The sequence below is a fragment of the Alosa pseudoharengus genome, unplaced genomic scaffold, assembly GCF_046254945.1.
Source record: "Alosa pseudoharengus isolate Yale_2024_CS ecotype anadromous, Long Island Sound unplaced genomic scaffold, YU_APseudo_1.1 YU_APseudo_1.1_scf_15, whole genome shotgun sequence".
Lineage (NCBI taxonomy): Eukaryota > Metazoa > Chordata > Actinopteri > Clupeiformes > Clupeidae > Alosa > Alosa pseudoharengus.
The window spans coordinates 3,293,520-3,309,463 of NW_027468620.1; the positions used below are offsets into that span (position 1 = coordinate 3,293,520).

At 42.0% G+C, this 15,944-nt stretch overlaps 1 protein-coding gene across 1 annotated transcript in view; it reads right to left on the reverse strand.

Moving 5' to 3' along the window:
• eif3s10 (eukaryotic translation initiation factor 3, subunit 10 (theta)) overlaps positions 1–14,716 on the reverse strand; it is a 73,442-nt gene extending 58,726 nt beyond the window's left edge. Inside the window, exons 1-3 of the mRNA XM_076285268.1 lie at positions 14,525–14,716; positions 6,027–6,217; positions 4,679–4,815 (exon numbers count right to left, since the gene is read on the reverse strand). Of these exons, the coding sequence (XP_076141383.1) occupies positions 4,679–4,815; positions 6,027–6,217; positions 14,525–14,573 (377 nt within the window). The 5' untranslated portion in view covers positions 14,574–14,716. The remainder of the gene's footprint in view (positions 1–4,678; positions 4,816–6,026; positions 6,218–14,524) is intronic.
• Between the last annotated feature and the right edge of the window lie 1,228 nt (positions 14,717–15,944).

Consider the following 15,944-nt stretch of genomic DNA (forward strand, 5'->3'; position numbering starts at 1 on the left):
CTGCATGGCAAAACTAGTCGCTTTGCGCACAGTGCTATTTTGAGAAAATCCACGATAAACTAACGTACGGGTTAAAATGTCGAATTTCACGTTTTCGCATAATTCAACAGTATACAGTCTACACTTTCATATTGTAAACAAATTTCACGGATAAACACGTTTTGACTGTTAAACCCTGACTTTATTTAGGTGAAGATTCAACACATTAGCAGTCATTTCCTTTGTCCACGCCGTTATAAGGTTTTACAGTAGAGCTAAAATTTACTCATTACTCGTTACTCAATCTGTCAGCTCTCTATCGTTCTGGGCAGATGTAACCGAATGTGAATGTGAAAATCTTGCCTTTTAGAAATATCCTGGCGTCATTTTACAGACCAGGAGAAGTTTCCCATTGATGTAGCGCATTTTAAAAGTAGGCCTATACACAATCTGTCTACACAGAACTTTCTCTCCCCTCACTTCCCCCGAAATACATTAATTATACTCTATAGCAGCGGTTCCCAAACTTTTTTCCCCGCGGACCACCTTCTACATCCTGACTCGGCTCGCGTACCCCCACCATCCAACACATAAAAAAGTAACTCATTCTATTGACGCATTCCAGGCATCGTTGTTTAATTAGCCACCCTACATGATAACATAATCAAAATGTGCTCTCACATAAAAAAAAAACAGTGTGGAGAACCACATTAGTATGGTTAGGTAGCATCTCACTGCAGACCACGCACTGTGGCTTTGGGCAGTCTGTCTCCCAATCCACGTGAAGCCTAGGCCTATATGCCTCATCATACTTTCGTTTTCTTCGCGCAGTCTTTTCTGTCTCGTTCTTTCTTTTATCCCCCTGCGCTCCATCTCCACCTTCATTAGTCTGCCCCCCATCCCATTCCATCGTTACCTGTGTCCTGCTCGGTTTCTCTCGCTTCTCCTCTTCGATCGCTTTAATTAGGCCTTTTGGACAGTGTCCCTGTTTTTAGCCAGTTTTCCATGTTTACACAGCCTTCTACCTAGCCTATACGTCAACGAATCTAACACGCTAGATATTCTGGCTGCCCGCAGGAAATCACGTGTAGCCTATTGTGTGTAGCTTATTTTTTAATGAAAACATACCCTATTATAGAGTTTACAAATGATTTCCTTTAATTTCACATTTCCATATCATTATAACCTGATTCGAAATTATGTATTATTTACGAATTAATTAGAGTATTAATTAATTAATAATTTTGAACTCCTTTCCGCCATTGCCCTTTTCATCTCGCGTACCCCCTAGTGGCAGCTCGCGTACCACAGTTTGGGAATCCCTGCTCTATAGTGACACCTTATGACCATCCCAGGTATTAACTAGGGGGCAGAAAGAGACACTCACTCGGTTGATGAAACCATAGATTACCATGTATTACGTCTATGGATGAAACTGGACATAGTCAGTCATCCGCTTCAAAGTCACGCTACTGTAAGGCTAATAATAGGCGTGTCCTCACACTATCGCAGGTGACAATTTAATTAAAAAGGTGATTTTCTCCTCTTCTGGCGTATCGTGACCCATGCCAACTTTAGATGCGGTTATCTTAGCGATACTTTTTGCAATACCCTCGATATACTATACATTAGAGGTCTGCACCCCCGCGGTAAACCTGCGGGTCCCGACGCAAAAGAGTGCGGCGCGGGACAACTTTTGAAAGCTCTTTGCGGGAGCGGGCGGGATGAGAGAGGTGCGTTCGCGGGTGCAGGACAAACCGATGATTCACTGCACTCCCGCAAATTAAATATGTGCGTAAAATTAAATATGGAAATGATTAAAGTGCTGTTCATAACTATAGTTCAGCTGGATGTTCTGTTAGGCAGCATTAAAAAAAGGGGTTTAAGCAACTGACGGATAGCAGGCCTATAGCCTATATTGTCGTTTACGTGGGTTCAATTTGTTCCTGCTGCTCAAAACTCAAAAATCGAAAGCATGACAGAGGAAGAGGGCACCAGACTAGGCCTACTTCAGTTGTTAGCCTACATTCAGAACCAAGAAACTGACATCTGGAGTCTCTCAGGTGTGTGTGCTCCTTTCGTGAGACAGAAAGAAAAACTGAATAGGCTATCCCTCCTGCATGTGGGCTTTAGCGGGCGGGAGCGGGACTAAAAATGACACATTTATGCGGGAGCGGGCAGGAGCGGGACAGAATATTGCGGGAGCAGGACTGAAAAATCAGTCCCGCGCAGACCTCTACTATACATATCGTTGGAAAGATTAGTTAATGACCGTTCATGTGAGCACAATAACTTCATTTTGTAAATTTTACCAAAGCGACTGGTTTCGCCTTGCAGGGTCACATATGGGAAAGAAAAAGGATTTCTCTGCTGCTGAAAAGTGTGAAATTGTGCACTACCTTGGACAAGGTATGAAAACATTCGATATTTCCCGAAAACGTATGCGTCATCATCGTACTGTGAAGAAATTTGTCACTGATTCAGAGCACAGGCGGGTTCGTGCAGACAAAGGCATAATAAGGAAGCCGTTGGTGCCTCTGGAGTCCCGCGAACCCGCAAGGTCTAGGATCCTCAAGAAGTTTGCAAGTGTGCATAACACAAGCAGAAACGGTTGCAGTGGGCTCAGGAATACATTTTCATATAGTTTTGTTTACAGATGAGTGCCGGGCAACCGTAGATGGTCCAGATGGATGGAGTAATGGATGGTTGGTGAATGGCCACCATGTCCCAACAAGGCTGAGACGTCAGCAAGGAGGTGGCATGTTTTGGGCCGGAATCATGGGGAGAGAGCTGGTAGGCCCCTTTAGGGTCCCTGACGGTGTGAAAATGACCTTGGCAAAGTATGTAGAGTTCTGACTGACCACTTTCTTCCTTCCATTGGCCCCCAATGACGAAATGATGAACTTACCGTTACACTGGAATAAAGAAAATAAAGAAAATAAAATCTGAGAGAAATGAAGAGACTAACCTAGCGCGCTCACAAAAGAACACTTGGTTATATTTATAAGTAAGTGTAAGTATATAAGTATATGTACTCTTTTGATCCCGTGAGGGAAATTTGGTCTCTGCATTTATCCCAATGCGTGAATTAGTGAAACACACTCAGGGAGCAGTGAGGGATTAGGTGCCTTGCTCAAAGGCACTTCAGCCGTGCCTACTGGTCAGGGTTCAAACCGGCAACCCTCCGGTTCCAAGTCCGAAGCACTAACCAGTAGGCCATGGCTGCCCCCCAAAGAACGGGAGACCGCGTGACAACGGCTGTAATGGCAGCCGAAGCATCAGCCGGATTCGAACTGGCGATGCTACTGGCACAATTTTTAATGTGCTCAGCACAGCACCGTCTTTTCAATAGTGCCACGGAGGCGCAAAGGACAGGCTCGGTCTTCGCAAATCAGAAGATAATGGCAGTGGTGGGAATGGTGGGATATTTTATTAGATAAGCAGTTTTTGCAGTGTACTCATTAGCAGGTTTCCCACTGTCGCGCCAAAGACGTGCAAAAAGGAACGAGCCGGCGCTAATCCTGTCTCAATTAGCACTTCCCGTGAGTAAACGCGCCTTAATCGCTTCCAGGGCTATTAGCGCCAGGTTTCAGGCCTCACCATTACCCTAGGGCCAACGAGTGTTTGCTGGTGCTTGAGGTGGTGTCAAGGTGGAAGGCAGCGCCGAATCAGGTAAGAGGATTCAGTCCCAAAACATATTTAGTTTATGTTTACGCCACAGACTGCATTGCTAGCGATTGTGATGATCAGCACACGGATGCAAGGCTTAATAATATTAGGACTAAATCATTAAGTGTGAGTGAGAACAACCAAAAATCGGTCATGGGCATAAGAGCTAAGAAATTTCGATCTGCACGACTATCAAGGCATAGGGCTTAATGTTACGACAAAGCCTGAATTTGAAGCAGTCATGCTATCAACGAACCCAGATTTTATCACAGAAGACCGAGATCTCACACAGAGCATGACATTTTTTGCCGGAAGGTAATGCCTTATACGGACTTTCCTTCGGGAGGAGCTGGTAGGGGCCAGTTGGTAAGCGTTCTTTTAGGCTTCTGTAATAAACTCCGGGTTCGCTAACTACGTTGTTGGTGCTTCATTTTATGTGTAGGGACCCTGAGCAAGATACTGATGAGGTTTGATGCTGTTTTGAACAATATTACTGGTTAAAAAAATGCTATTTGGGAAGCGTTTCGCTCATGGCCCTTAGCTAATCCACTGTATGCTATTAGGGGCTATAGCATATACCGGAGCAAGCTCTGTAGTGGTTGATCAACAGAAAAATTCGGTCTCCACAGCTTATTTGTTTTAATGCAGAGAAACACCCTTGGGTCAATTTTCGCTGGCATTCCACTTTAAGTTAGTGTTACATTTTATCCTGCAATGGGCAAATGGGCAAAACGGCCATCAGCTGACCCTGATTTCTAAATATCGGCATCTGCCATAGAAAAACCCATATCGGTCGACCTTCAATAAAAACACAACCCCTTTTAATGGCCTTAATTTATGCTACATTGATTTACTAACCCTGCAGACACCCTGAATTTGGTACCTTGGATGATCCTTTCAAGGCCTTTTGACAGATTGGGTGATTTTGGCACACCAAAGACACAGGATACACGTAGCAGCCTTAAAGCATACGCATTGGTAAATGCAAGTATATCCCAGGCCTACTAGAGGGGTAAAAACATGTTTGTACCTTTCAGGAGTCTGAATATTGTCTAAATCCTCAATGTCCAAGACCATCTGCTGAGACTCCTCTTTGGCGGTCTCCGTCTTCTCTTCAGCCAACTTCAAGTAAGCCCGGACCACATCTTCAAGAGACTTGATATTCACCTAGGATATTGCATGACCATGATGAGTCACTCTAGCCAGAAGTAATGACCACTAAAAATGTTCATGTAAAGAATCTGGAATAATTGAATGTATATGTAGATTTTGTTTGTGTTCCATACTGCAACAATACAGCTTAAATCAACATGTTCTTCTCATACATGTGGCTAAGGATATACAAATAATTAGTATCAAAAAAGTGCCTATTTAGACTTTATTGTTAATTGTTCTTCTTGTAATCCTTAAAGGGGTGGTTCAGGATTTTGGACATAGGACCTCATTTCCAAGTTAGCAAGTGTGATATTTGTCAGTGGAGACCGTTTTCAACATGTTTCATCCAGTCCTTCTAATTGAAGAGTTCGCAGGTGCTAGGCTAGCGCAAGTCATCGGTATGTGTTAGCCTGCCACTAAAAACAGTCTTACCCACTCCAAAGTACACCCGAAGCAAATTCCAGACAATCGATGTAAATGTCTGTGTTGATAGAATAGTGTAAGAAATTACAAACTACCCTCGCATCACGTTGCAATAGTTATACTTTGTTCCGTGAAGTTGGTAGTAGGCATTTAAGCAACGCAGCAGCGGACTGATATTACCAAGGCTACTACTAGGTATCCCCATTGGAGTGCGCTTCTCTGTTTACTTGTTGGCGCAGTACTACTAACCGGAACAAGTATAATTCCGCCGCTGCTAAGAAACTAGTCCCTCAAAATGTATTGCGATCATTGAAATGCAAGGATAGAATTATGTTAGAAATAAAACTATCAACACAGACATTTACATCGATCTGTCTGGTGTTATAATTTATTTGCCTCGGGTGTACTGTGGAGTGGGTAAGACTGTTTTTAGTTGCAGACTAACACATACCGATGACTTGCGCTAGCTTAGCACCTGCAAACTCTGCAACTAGAAGGACGGGAGGAAATGTGTTGAAAATGGTCTCCACTGATCAATATCACACTTGCTAACTTGGAAATGAGGTCCTATGTCCAAAATCATGAACCACCCCTTTAAATTTTTAATGGTATCAACCATTAACCAAGTTACCAGATCTATAGCACATCTTCACACACGTACCATAAACAAAGTACAATTTCAATAACATATAAATACAAAAAAAACGTGGAAGTAGCTGTGGCACAAGTGGCTACAGCATCCATACCACATTCAGAGCCAAGTGCCCAGAATGAATGTGTTAAATTGGGAACATATTAACCTGCTGACAGATGTTCTTGTACTGGTACAGCCCCTCCTTAGCCAGGTGACTCTTGCGAAGGTCCACACAGAGCTCCAGATATTTGAGCATGATTGGCTCGTGGATCTTCTGCCATGTTCGGTGCTTTTTGCTCTTAATGACATCATACAGTACATCCAAGGCTGGTTGCTTCTTCCCCACTTCCAAAAATTCTATAATCAAAGGAGACAAAAATGCTGCGTTAATATGGTTACAATGAGGTTAATGAAAACATACCAAATATGGTTAATGGTTCATGGCATGCGTAATGTAGCCTCATGCCCATATGTGACCCCAGACAGTTTTTCGCCCTTTCGCGTGAAAAGTGTGGAGTGCTGCGCGTCACGTGTAGAAATGGCAAGTGGGAGCGATAACATAGGCAGCACGGAGTTGGAGGATGCACCAGCGTCGCATAAGTCTGGTGTGTGCGAACATTTTGGATTTAGAAAACGGTAGATAGAACTGCGACTGTGTGCAAGCATTGTGCAACACATAATTATGCTAGTACAGGCCCGGAGTGGCTAATCGGGAGCATCGGGAGGATGGGTCGGTCTGAATATTGTGAGTTGAAATGTATTGTTTGAAGTTCATTTGCTGCCCACTCACGGCATTTTAGCAGCTTAGCCTGTGTGGTCGCAGGCCCTTACTTGCAGTTTCCCAAATATTAGCAAAGTAGCCCTCACAAAAACTGTTTGGAAATCGCAACCATGTTCATATTTAGTATAAGATATAGTCTTTATTGTCCTATAAGGATATTGTTTTTCACACATTTGCAATAATTAAGGGGAGTAGGAGGCTATTATGAGCGGCCCCTCCTCCAGTGGCACGGCTCTGACGAACTCTCATATGTGCAGACGTGTAGTAGGCTAATAACTAATTTTACTGAAAGGTAATAACCCTGGATCTCAAAAGCCCTCGAAAATAAAATATCAATACAATGTATGTTGGGTCCTCCTCACATGGAAGATCTAACATTCGGTTTCAGTGAGAAAATAGCCCTGTTGAGAGAAACTAGAGGAGCGTTCAAATTCGGCAGACAGGAGAGAAAGTATGCATTTACAGGGCTTGTCAATGTTATGTGGTAGCATATTTGCATCTTGCATAGCTCGTGAAGGCGAAGCTATGTGTAGAAATAAAATAAATATTTCAGTCAATCTTAGTGTACTACAAAGGCACAGAAGTATCTGTAGATGGCAATAACACATTCTACTTGCCAAATAAATGAAAAGCAATTTGAAATCAATGTCTTCACTCTTGCTGTATCAAAATCTCACCTTTCCTCAGAGATGGTGTTAATGATGTGCTTAAAAGTCAAGTCAATTCTTTCAGTTGTGCAAGATTACATGATACAACTATACTAATACTGTAGCCTAAATGGTGGATAATTAAGCTATACATCATATGCTGAAGTATGGTATTTCTGAAGTGTACAGAACCGAAAACTGTGACCTTAAAACCGTGGTGCGAACCGAACCGTGGGTTTTGTGAACCTTGCCACCCCTAGTTAATATACAATTTCAAGTCAAGTCATTCCGTGTGAAATCAGATAAGGTTTTCACAGCACCACCACCATTTTGTTAAAACCTTGTCAAATCATAAATGGGTCCCAAATCCAGGTAACAATGCCAGTATTTTATGTGTAACAATTTAAAAAATATCCCTCTGCCCTCTCAATGAAACCATATTTTTTGCCCAAAATTTGCACACTGAGGTAATAACGTGTGAGTGAAAATGTCTGTCCTACCTTACCATACCTTGCACGACTCTTGTCTTATTGTTTAAAATAAAACATCCATTTGTTTGATAGATATATTTTGTTACATTTTCTTTGTGTTTCGGGAGTATTTCAACCACGATTGCACGGTTATCTCGTCAGCCAAGGTTGCTAGAGACTGATGGACGGTAGACTTACCAAGCAAGCACTTAGGCATAGTCTTTGTCAGTCTATGGCAAGATCTGAATACAAATTGATAATACCCTTCCAAGTATTCTTTAAATTGAGATGTAAGTAGTAACCTTACTTATTTCATGTTTTGATATGATATGCGTAACAATTTGACTATTACAACTGATGAGAGCATGACAAATAAAGTGACCAAACCTCTTTGCAATATTCTATCCCAGAAATACTTACGAGTGTTAATTTACAGTAGCAGTATGATCTAGCTGTCCTAGCAATATTACTGCTGCCATCAACAGCTCTTAAAGTTGGTCTAAATAGTGATTTTTCTGTAAAAAAAATTCTGTATTACCCTCTTGGAAGGACAGATTTTCCCCTTGTTTTGCAATAGTATACTACATCTTAACCAATTTAAAAGTGTTAGATGTAACTTTGCTGATTTATCATTCCCATAGACGTGCTCAAAAAAATCGCTCGTGTTTTTTGGCCTGCTTAGCTCAGGGATCATTGTTTCATACGGACTGTTACTACCGACGCGCACACCACTTTCAAAATTAAGTTGGTGCAATGACAAAGCCAAGAAACCGTTCATAAAAGGCAGAGAATGTCCTAAGTTTTGGGATCATTTAGATAGATACTTTTATTGGCACAACAATGTCTGTGGTATTTTGTTACAGGATTTAGCTCAATCCAGTGAAGAAATAATAAAACAAAAATGATTATAATAAATAAATAATGCTTTTTTGCATTTTCTTTCAGTTTAGTTGTGTTCAAGAGTCTTATTGCTGAAGGATAGAAGCTGAAACTTAGAAAAGATGACAAGGTGCAACGTGTCTACTGCAAAGCAGAACTGGCGTACCACAGCAGCATGCCAACGATGATTCAACATAAGCCAAAAGCATTCAGTTGTTAACAAAGTCGCAAAATTGCGACAAACAATGACACTGATTACAACAGACAATAGATTCAAGTACGGTGTGAAATCTCATTTGTACTCTCTACCACTAGTTGGCAGACATCCAGAGCTTTGATTTAAGCCCAAATTCGCTGCACAGAGTTTTCAGGAAGTACTTGGATCACACGCGAGAAACACGAAGATGATGTGCATTTGTTTGTAATGACGCGGAAGCGATGCAGGCCATAGTTTTGCACAAATTGACCAAATGTTGAATAAAATCTTCATGTGTAATGAAGTATTGGGTAGTTCACCTACTCTGATTCTGAAGGAGAATATATGATGTGCTTAAAAGTCCCTCCCTATTGGAGATTGTGATCGATCCTCTAACATTGAGGGCTAGTCCACACGTACGAAACCGATCTTTTTTTCCTCCGTCTTCCCTGAAACCGCATCAAGAATATTTGCGTCCAAACGGATCCATCTCAACACGACTCAACACGTTACTTCATACCCCAGGCCTATAGGTGGCACTGTTTCTTTACAGAAACTGACCAAAGTTTGTGCTTTACAAACAGACAGAATAGGCTATGACGAAATGGCTACTGCAAGGAAACCAGAATTGTTTGTGTGGACTGATGGTGAACTGTCAACTGTAGTCAACTGTAAAACTAATAAACTTTATTTTACGGTTTGTGAAGGGTGCAGTCCCGTCCTTTATTTGGCTAACGCAGGTAGGCCTAGCCTACTAATCACCTTTACTTTCTTTGGTTGTAGGATAGTCCGTGATTCACATTAGTTTTGGCTATCACCACAATTAGGCTACTAAACGCAAGGCTTACCCAAGTTCTAGGCTATTCTGTCGCCACATTTATAATATTGCTATAAAACCTTCGTTAGTAACAGTCAATACGTTTGCCTGCATCAAATCAAATCGCGCATTTGCATTCAGTGTGCTACCATCGGCTTAACGCGAGTTCTAAGCGTCTTTGTATGCTTATATCTGATTTCACTCGACTGTGAATGCATGTATATATGTATATATAAGACATGTAAAATAAATGAATCACACTGGCACTACGCACAAATTAATGTAGCCTAAACTTACACCGCACTTTCCTAATAACTTAAGTTCTCTCGCGTCACTGACAGTAGCTAGAATGCATTAAAAAACACCGCGAAAAAACAGTGTTCAGTCCATAAGCTATCGGCGCTGCGCAGCACCAGTTGTGATATTCATCTTACGGAGTGTAATCGTAGGTAATGTCATGTATGAAAACTAGTATTGTTAGGCAATACTATAAGTGCAAGTCCAGGACAGCTGAGGTGTGGCGATGACATCATCGATACGCAAGCAGGATGTGCGGTTTCGCTGTCTAAACGAATTCAAATGGGCTACGGTTTCAGATTTCTCCACTCTGGGACCAGGTTTCAGAAAAGTGCGGTTTCGGGCAGTGCATTTACAGGATTCGTTTGGACGCTCGGCCAAGACGAAGCAAAACCTCTGCGTTTAACCTAAAAAGCGTCTCCGTGTGGACGGGCCCTGATAATCACTGTGTGTCTGTGAATGGAGCTGCGTCTTTGAGTGTATACGACAGTGTCCAGTGGTCCACTAAGCATACAATGTTTATTTTGACCCTCTGCCCAACATAGCTGGAGATGGCAGTGGTAATTGTTACGAGTGTCCATAATGGATGTGGTACAGACAGCAGGGGTAGTAAAAATAGGGCTCTGAAGAACTACAATTTTTTTTATTAAATATTGTTATGTAAATGCACAAGTTCTGCACACTTTCAGCCAAAGAAAAAGAGCCTGTACTATGCCTAAACACGAGTGCAGTCATTTGTTTGTCTCCTAAACATTGCTCACCCGTTATTCAGACATGCATGAAAACATTTAACTCACAGCCATTTTGAGAATGATGACTTTCTCTTCAACATTGTTGTAGCGTAGCCTAACCGTTAAAACAAGGCAGATATGAAGAGGCATTGCAACAATGTTTACAGATACATTGTAACGTTGGTTGCAAAGATTATGCAGACTGCTACGATTGACTGACACACACTATGCACACACACAAAACAACATAGACAATTGCAGTCAAAATACAGAAATTTTGTTCTGCAAATTTCACAAATATCTTGTATAAAACCAATACAAAAAGTAGTGCAACATGCAATAATTCTACCTTTTTGAAAATTATACAACTGAAAATGAAACCTCTCTGCTAATGTGCTTACTCTGTCAAATAGGCCTATCAGAAACATGCCTTATTGTTATTGTGTGGTTGTGGATGTCATGAGCTTCGGTTCGGTTCGCTAGGCAAAACATTAACAAAAAAAGTTTGTTTTGGTGCACTGATGACAGGATCATTTCTAACTAGCCAGCTAGTATTGTTCAGTTCATGTCTATAACATGATTTACTTGCTACCTGGATAATTTCAGCGAATATTCTTAAGGTGAGATGAAATAACATTAAACGTCACTGTGTTCGGTGGGTCGCACCATGTGTGCATGTAAAACAAGTGTCGTCTGAAAGACTGTCGCGCGGTGCAGAGTTCCAAACGTTGTATAATCAAATACACCGGTACGGCGGTATATTAAAAATTCATATCATAACGAAAATATACACCGGTATACCGCCCAGCACTAATCTACAGTATTTCCTCCTGACTGCAAAAACGTTTGTCTTCTTTTTATGTCAGTCTGTGGTTCCTTCTAGCCTGGGTGTTCCCATGCTGCCTTGCGCGCGATTTGATTCACGCTGCTAAGGCAGCCTGGAGACCATGGAGCAAATTTTCGCCTGAGATAGGAGACCAATCACAGAACAAGGGGGAAAGCAAGATGATGATGAGCTATGCACAGACGCATTTGATAGACATCCGTGGCACCCAATAAACGGATCTGGGCATTTTTTTCAAATACGAGAAAATGAACGCTTGGTTCCCAGACCACGTCTCATTGAGAAGTGGTGGCGCTAGCCAGGCTAGGTTCCTTCATAAATTGCGCAGCAAATTATCAGACGAGTGACCGAAGCACTGTGCATAATTTGACCAGCAGTCTTCGCGTCCATAGTTTGTGAAACGTTGCTGCGTCCGAGCAAAGATTCTAGATGCCCAGCGCAACTCCAAAACGGAGGACAAATGAGCGTCTGGCTTGAGGCTGCGCCGAACAGGGCTTTTAAAATCCATATGTCCGGCCTAAATTCGAACTTATGGCCAACCTATCACTAACTGGCTTACCAACTCTTTCTCCCGCTCACGTAGGCTACCTGCGTATCTCTCATAGCCTACTGTACTATTACCGTTTTCACACCTTTAACCACACCCGTGAAAAACATCTTCACTCTGCAACCACTACACTTCCTCCCAAAGCCTCATAGTCACTTATACAATAGCTTTTTCAATACATGAAACCTGATGGAGACATTTCACTCGCTAGCGGCCCCATACGCAAATTTAATACCTCCCTTTCGAAAATTCAAGACATCCCAGACAATTTAAGACTTTTTTAGTCGTTAAAAACCAAAAGTTGTATTTAAGACTTTTTAAGGATCCGCGGGAACCCTGAACTGGACAGGCCATAATAACCTGACTAGTTTTACTTATTGTTAAAATGCAATGTGAGCGGCAGCCAGCGGGGGAGGATACCTGGGCAGGATTATTTAAAAGTCAACCGCAACTACATTGTGCGCCTGCCCTGATTCTGATACCATAGTGGCATTCATTTTGCCGTGGCGGGCCGCCATGCTAAAATCAATGTAGAGGAAACACTGTGCTTACTGCGTCAACTCCACGGCCTAGCTACGCAGTAACTCCTACGGTGTCGTGACCCTTTTATGGTTCTGCGTCAGGTTGCTTTGCATCGCGGTGCATTTCACCGCCATAATGATAGGGGGTGTGTCTTCGAAGTTCGGTGTCGCCTGTGTCTGCATCGCTCACCACCGAAACCATAAACTGTATGACCGAAACAGTACTCAGAATGGCAAACCCCATAGACTCCCCACAGTAGGCTGCTTGAAACACCGACTATCAACACACAGTACGAGTTGACCAATCACAGTCCTTGCGGTCTGCGTCGCCTCGACGCAAAGTCACAATTTTTTGGATATGTGCACGTCGAGCTACGGCAGAGGGATCGGAGAGGGGTTCGCCGCGACACAGAGGGGTCTGCGGGGGTACACTGTCGATTCGACGTAGAAGCATAAAGGGCTCAACATGCTTCTGCATCAACTCCACAGCGTAGCTACGCCGCCACTCCTACAGCGTTGTGACCCTTTTATGGTTCTGCGTCGGATTGCTTTCCATTGCGGTGCATTTCACCGCCATAACGCTCGGTGTTGCCTGTGTCTGCGTCGCTCACCACCGAAGCAATAGACTGTATGACCGAAACGGTACTGATATACCAAACCCCGTAGACTGTTGTGCCAAAATATTAATTTTATTTGTTTGGCCTTTTCTTGCTTAGATTTTGTATAAAATATTGAGAAATAGACACAGTAAAATCCATTGACCTAGTTACTGCAACCAGCAAATAATCCGAGTTTATTTGCGAGGTGTCTGCCAGCCAGTTTATGTTATGTTAGCAAGCAAACTTTAGCACAACTGCCCACGAAGTACTGCTTGCCGGCGAAGTGCTAATTTCAAAACGTTAGACATATAGACACTTTACATACGGATAACCCCGTCATTGTAACTAAAACATGTCTGAGATTATTTACAAAGCTTATGTCAGTGAACTAGCATGTTGCTAAACCCCACAGTAGGCTGTTTGAAACACCGACTGACTATGAACACACAAGACGAGTTGACCAATCACAGTCCTTGCGGTCTGCGTCGCTTGGTCGCGAAGTTAGAATTTATTGAAGGTGCACGTCGAGCTACGGCGGAGGGGTCGGAGAGGGGTTCGCGTCGACGCAGAGGGGTCTGCGGGGGTACGCCGTCGATTCGACGCAGAAGCATAAAATAAGCTTAAAACAGCCTTTAATAGTTGCAGCAGACGCAACGCGAACAGAACGCTTCAGTTACCTGCCTGGTGTAGCTGCTAGCTTAGCCCTTACTCGGTTGATACTATGACCAGAAACCGCACAAAAATCTAAAAAGTATAACAACAAATATAACGTATAAAGTCGGAATACATTAATGTTAACGATTTTTAAATATAGATATAAATATGTATACATCATAACTCAATGAGCTGTTAACTTATTAGCAGGGCATGTTGACGGTGTTAACATGAGTCGGTCAGCTTTGTTCCACAAAACTTGTCAATGCCATTTCAGAGTAACGTTAGCGTTGTGTTGAAAATAATTTCCCTCTGACAAATATGTTGCGTTCGACAATATGTTCCCTTCCCATAACTTTTTAATAAATCTGAGACATTGGACTGCATTTACTTAAGGAGTGTCTGAGCTACCTAGCTAATGTTAGCTAACATTAAAATCATCCAAATGACTAGGCCAAATAATACAAATTACATGTATTATTAATAAGCGTTACGCTACTGTTGAATTTTGTCGTATATGTCTAGCCTTAAGACCTACATGTTCTACATCGATTCACAACGACTTCGACGCCAGATCATAGGGTCTGAAAAGCCGAACTTTACAACATGGCTGACACCGCCATGCTGGTTAGTTAACACTAACGTCAGCTATCGTCGTCAACTATAGAGGCAATCACTCACCATTTGCTCTTTTCAGAGCGTTTTCGGGTCTCTGAAAGTACGCCGGCATGGTTGCAAATCGATCTCAAGAATAAACACTGATATCTTAACAGGCACTCGAAGACTATAATACACAATCACTCGAGCCCATCCGCGTGTTCAGCCCTCACGTCCTGAGGAGTTCCGACCAAGGCGGCAGCAGTAGCAGTTCCAGTGGTCATGTGAGATCGCTATACTTCCGGGTTATTCACCTTAAAAAAAGAAGAAAGAAAATTAACACTATGGATCGATGGATGTTTAAAATGATTGTGGTGTACAACTCAATACATTCCATTTGTTTGTGGCTTTGAGTCTACAGAGTAAATCAGTCTACAGAGTTTTGCAAATGTATTTCATAATTAGCCACAAGACATTTTGTTATCCAACAATGCACTCACATATGGTGTGTGCATGTGTGTTTAATGCACATATCTGATGTGTGTGGTATTTGTTTTTGGAAGTTTTATACATTGGATGAGCAGCGTTTCGTGAGCAACGATACGCAAACTAGTGAGCTGCTTCTTCATTTTTTCTTTGGCGGTTGGCAGACAGCTTTCAGGTTCATTACCGCCACCTTCTGAATAGGAGTGTGGGTCTGAATAATACATCATCACCAGAGCCATCACTTTAAATTCTATGGGGGGAAAAAACTGTTGTTTTCAAGTAGTAAAACATGCATCTAAAACAATGTTCCCCATAATGTATTTGCAGTATATCTGTTGTGTTCAGACTTATTTTTACTTTTGCTAGCTGCTCACAAATGTGTCTGTCACAAATGAGCAGGATTGACTTACGGTCGCGGTTTATCAAGATAAAAGTCCCGCAATGTAGATGTAGGGCAGAGAGGATTAAAGCGGAGCTAGTAATCAAGGATCTTTGGATAGGGTGCCTCCGAATAGTCAGTACATACTTACGTCGGTTAGAACTACTGAACCGTCAATTTAGTACGTTATTTATGCGAGCATTGCCTAAATTTGTGGCCGTTTAATGTCGAATGTCAGAGTAATTACATTCCAAAACGTACCTTAATGAAACTCCACAATTTATAAAGGAACGAAGTTTAAAAAGAAAAAAACAATATATCAGATGGATAACACGAATAATTGACAAGGAAGTACAAGATTATTCGACGGTTGCTTCTTTTCTAATAAATGTAATGGGCTAAATTACATATTTCAGGCACAATATTTCAGATGGCGGCATTTCACTGCACTTCGGCCCTTTTTTGGATGGAAAAGCAAGCAGTGAATAAATGGCGTCATCTGGTGGTCGTGCAGTGCCATGAAATATTTAATTTATCAGGAAATTACAGTAGAAATCTTGTTTGTTCTTACGAATTATTCGTGTAATCCTTCTTATATATTGTGTTTTTCTTTTTACACTTAGTTCATTTATAAATTGT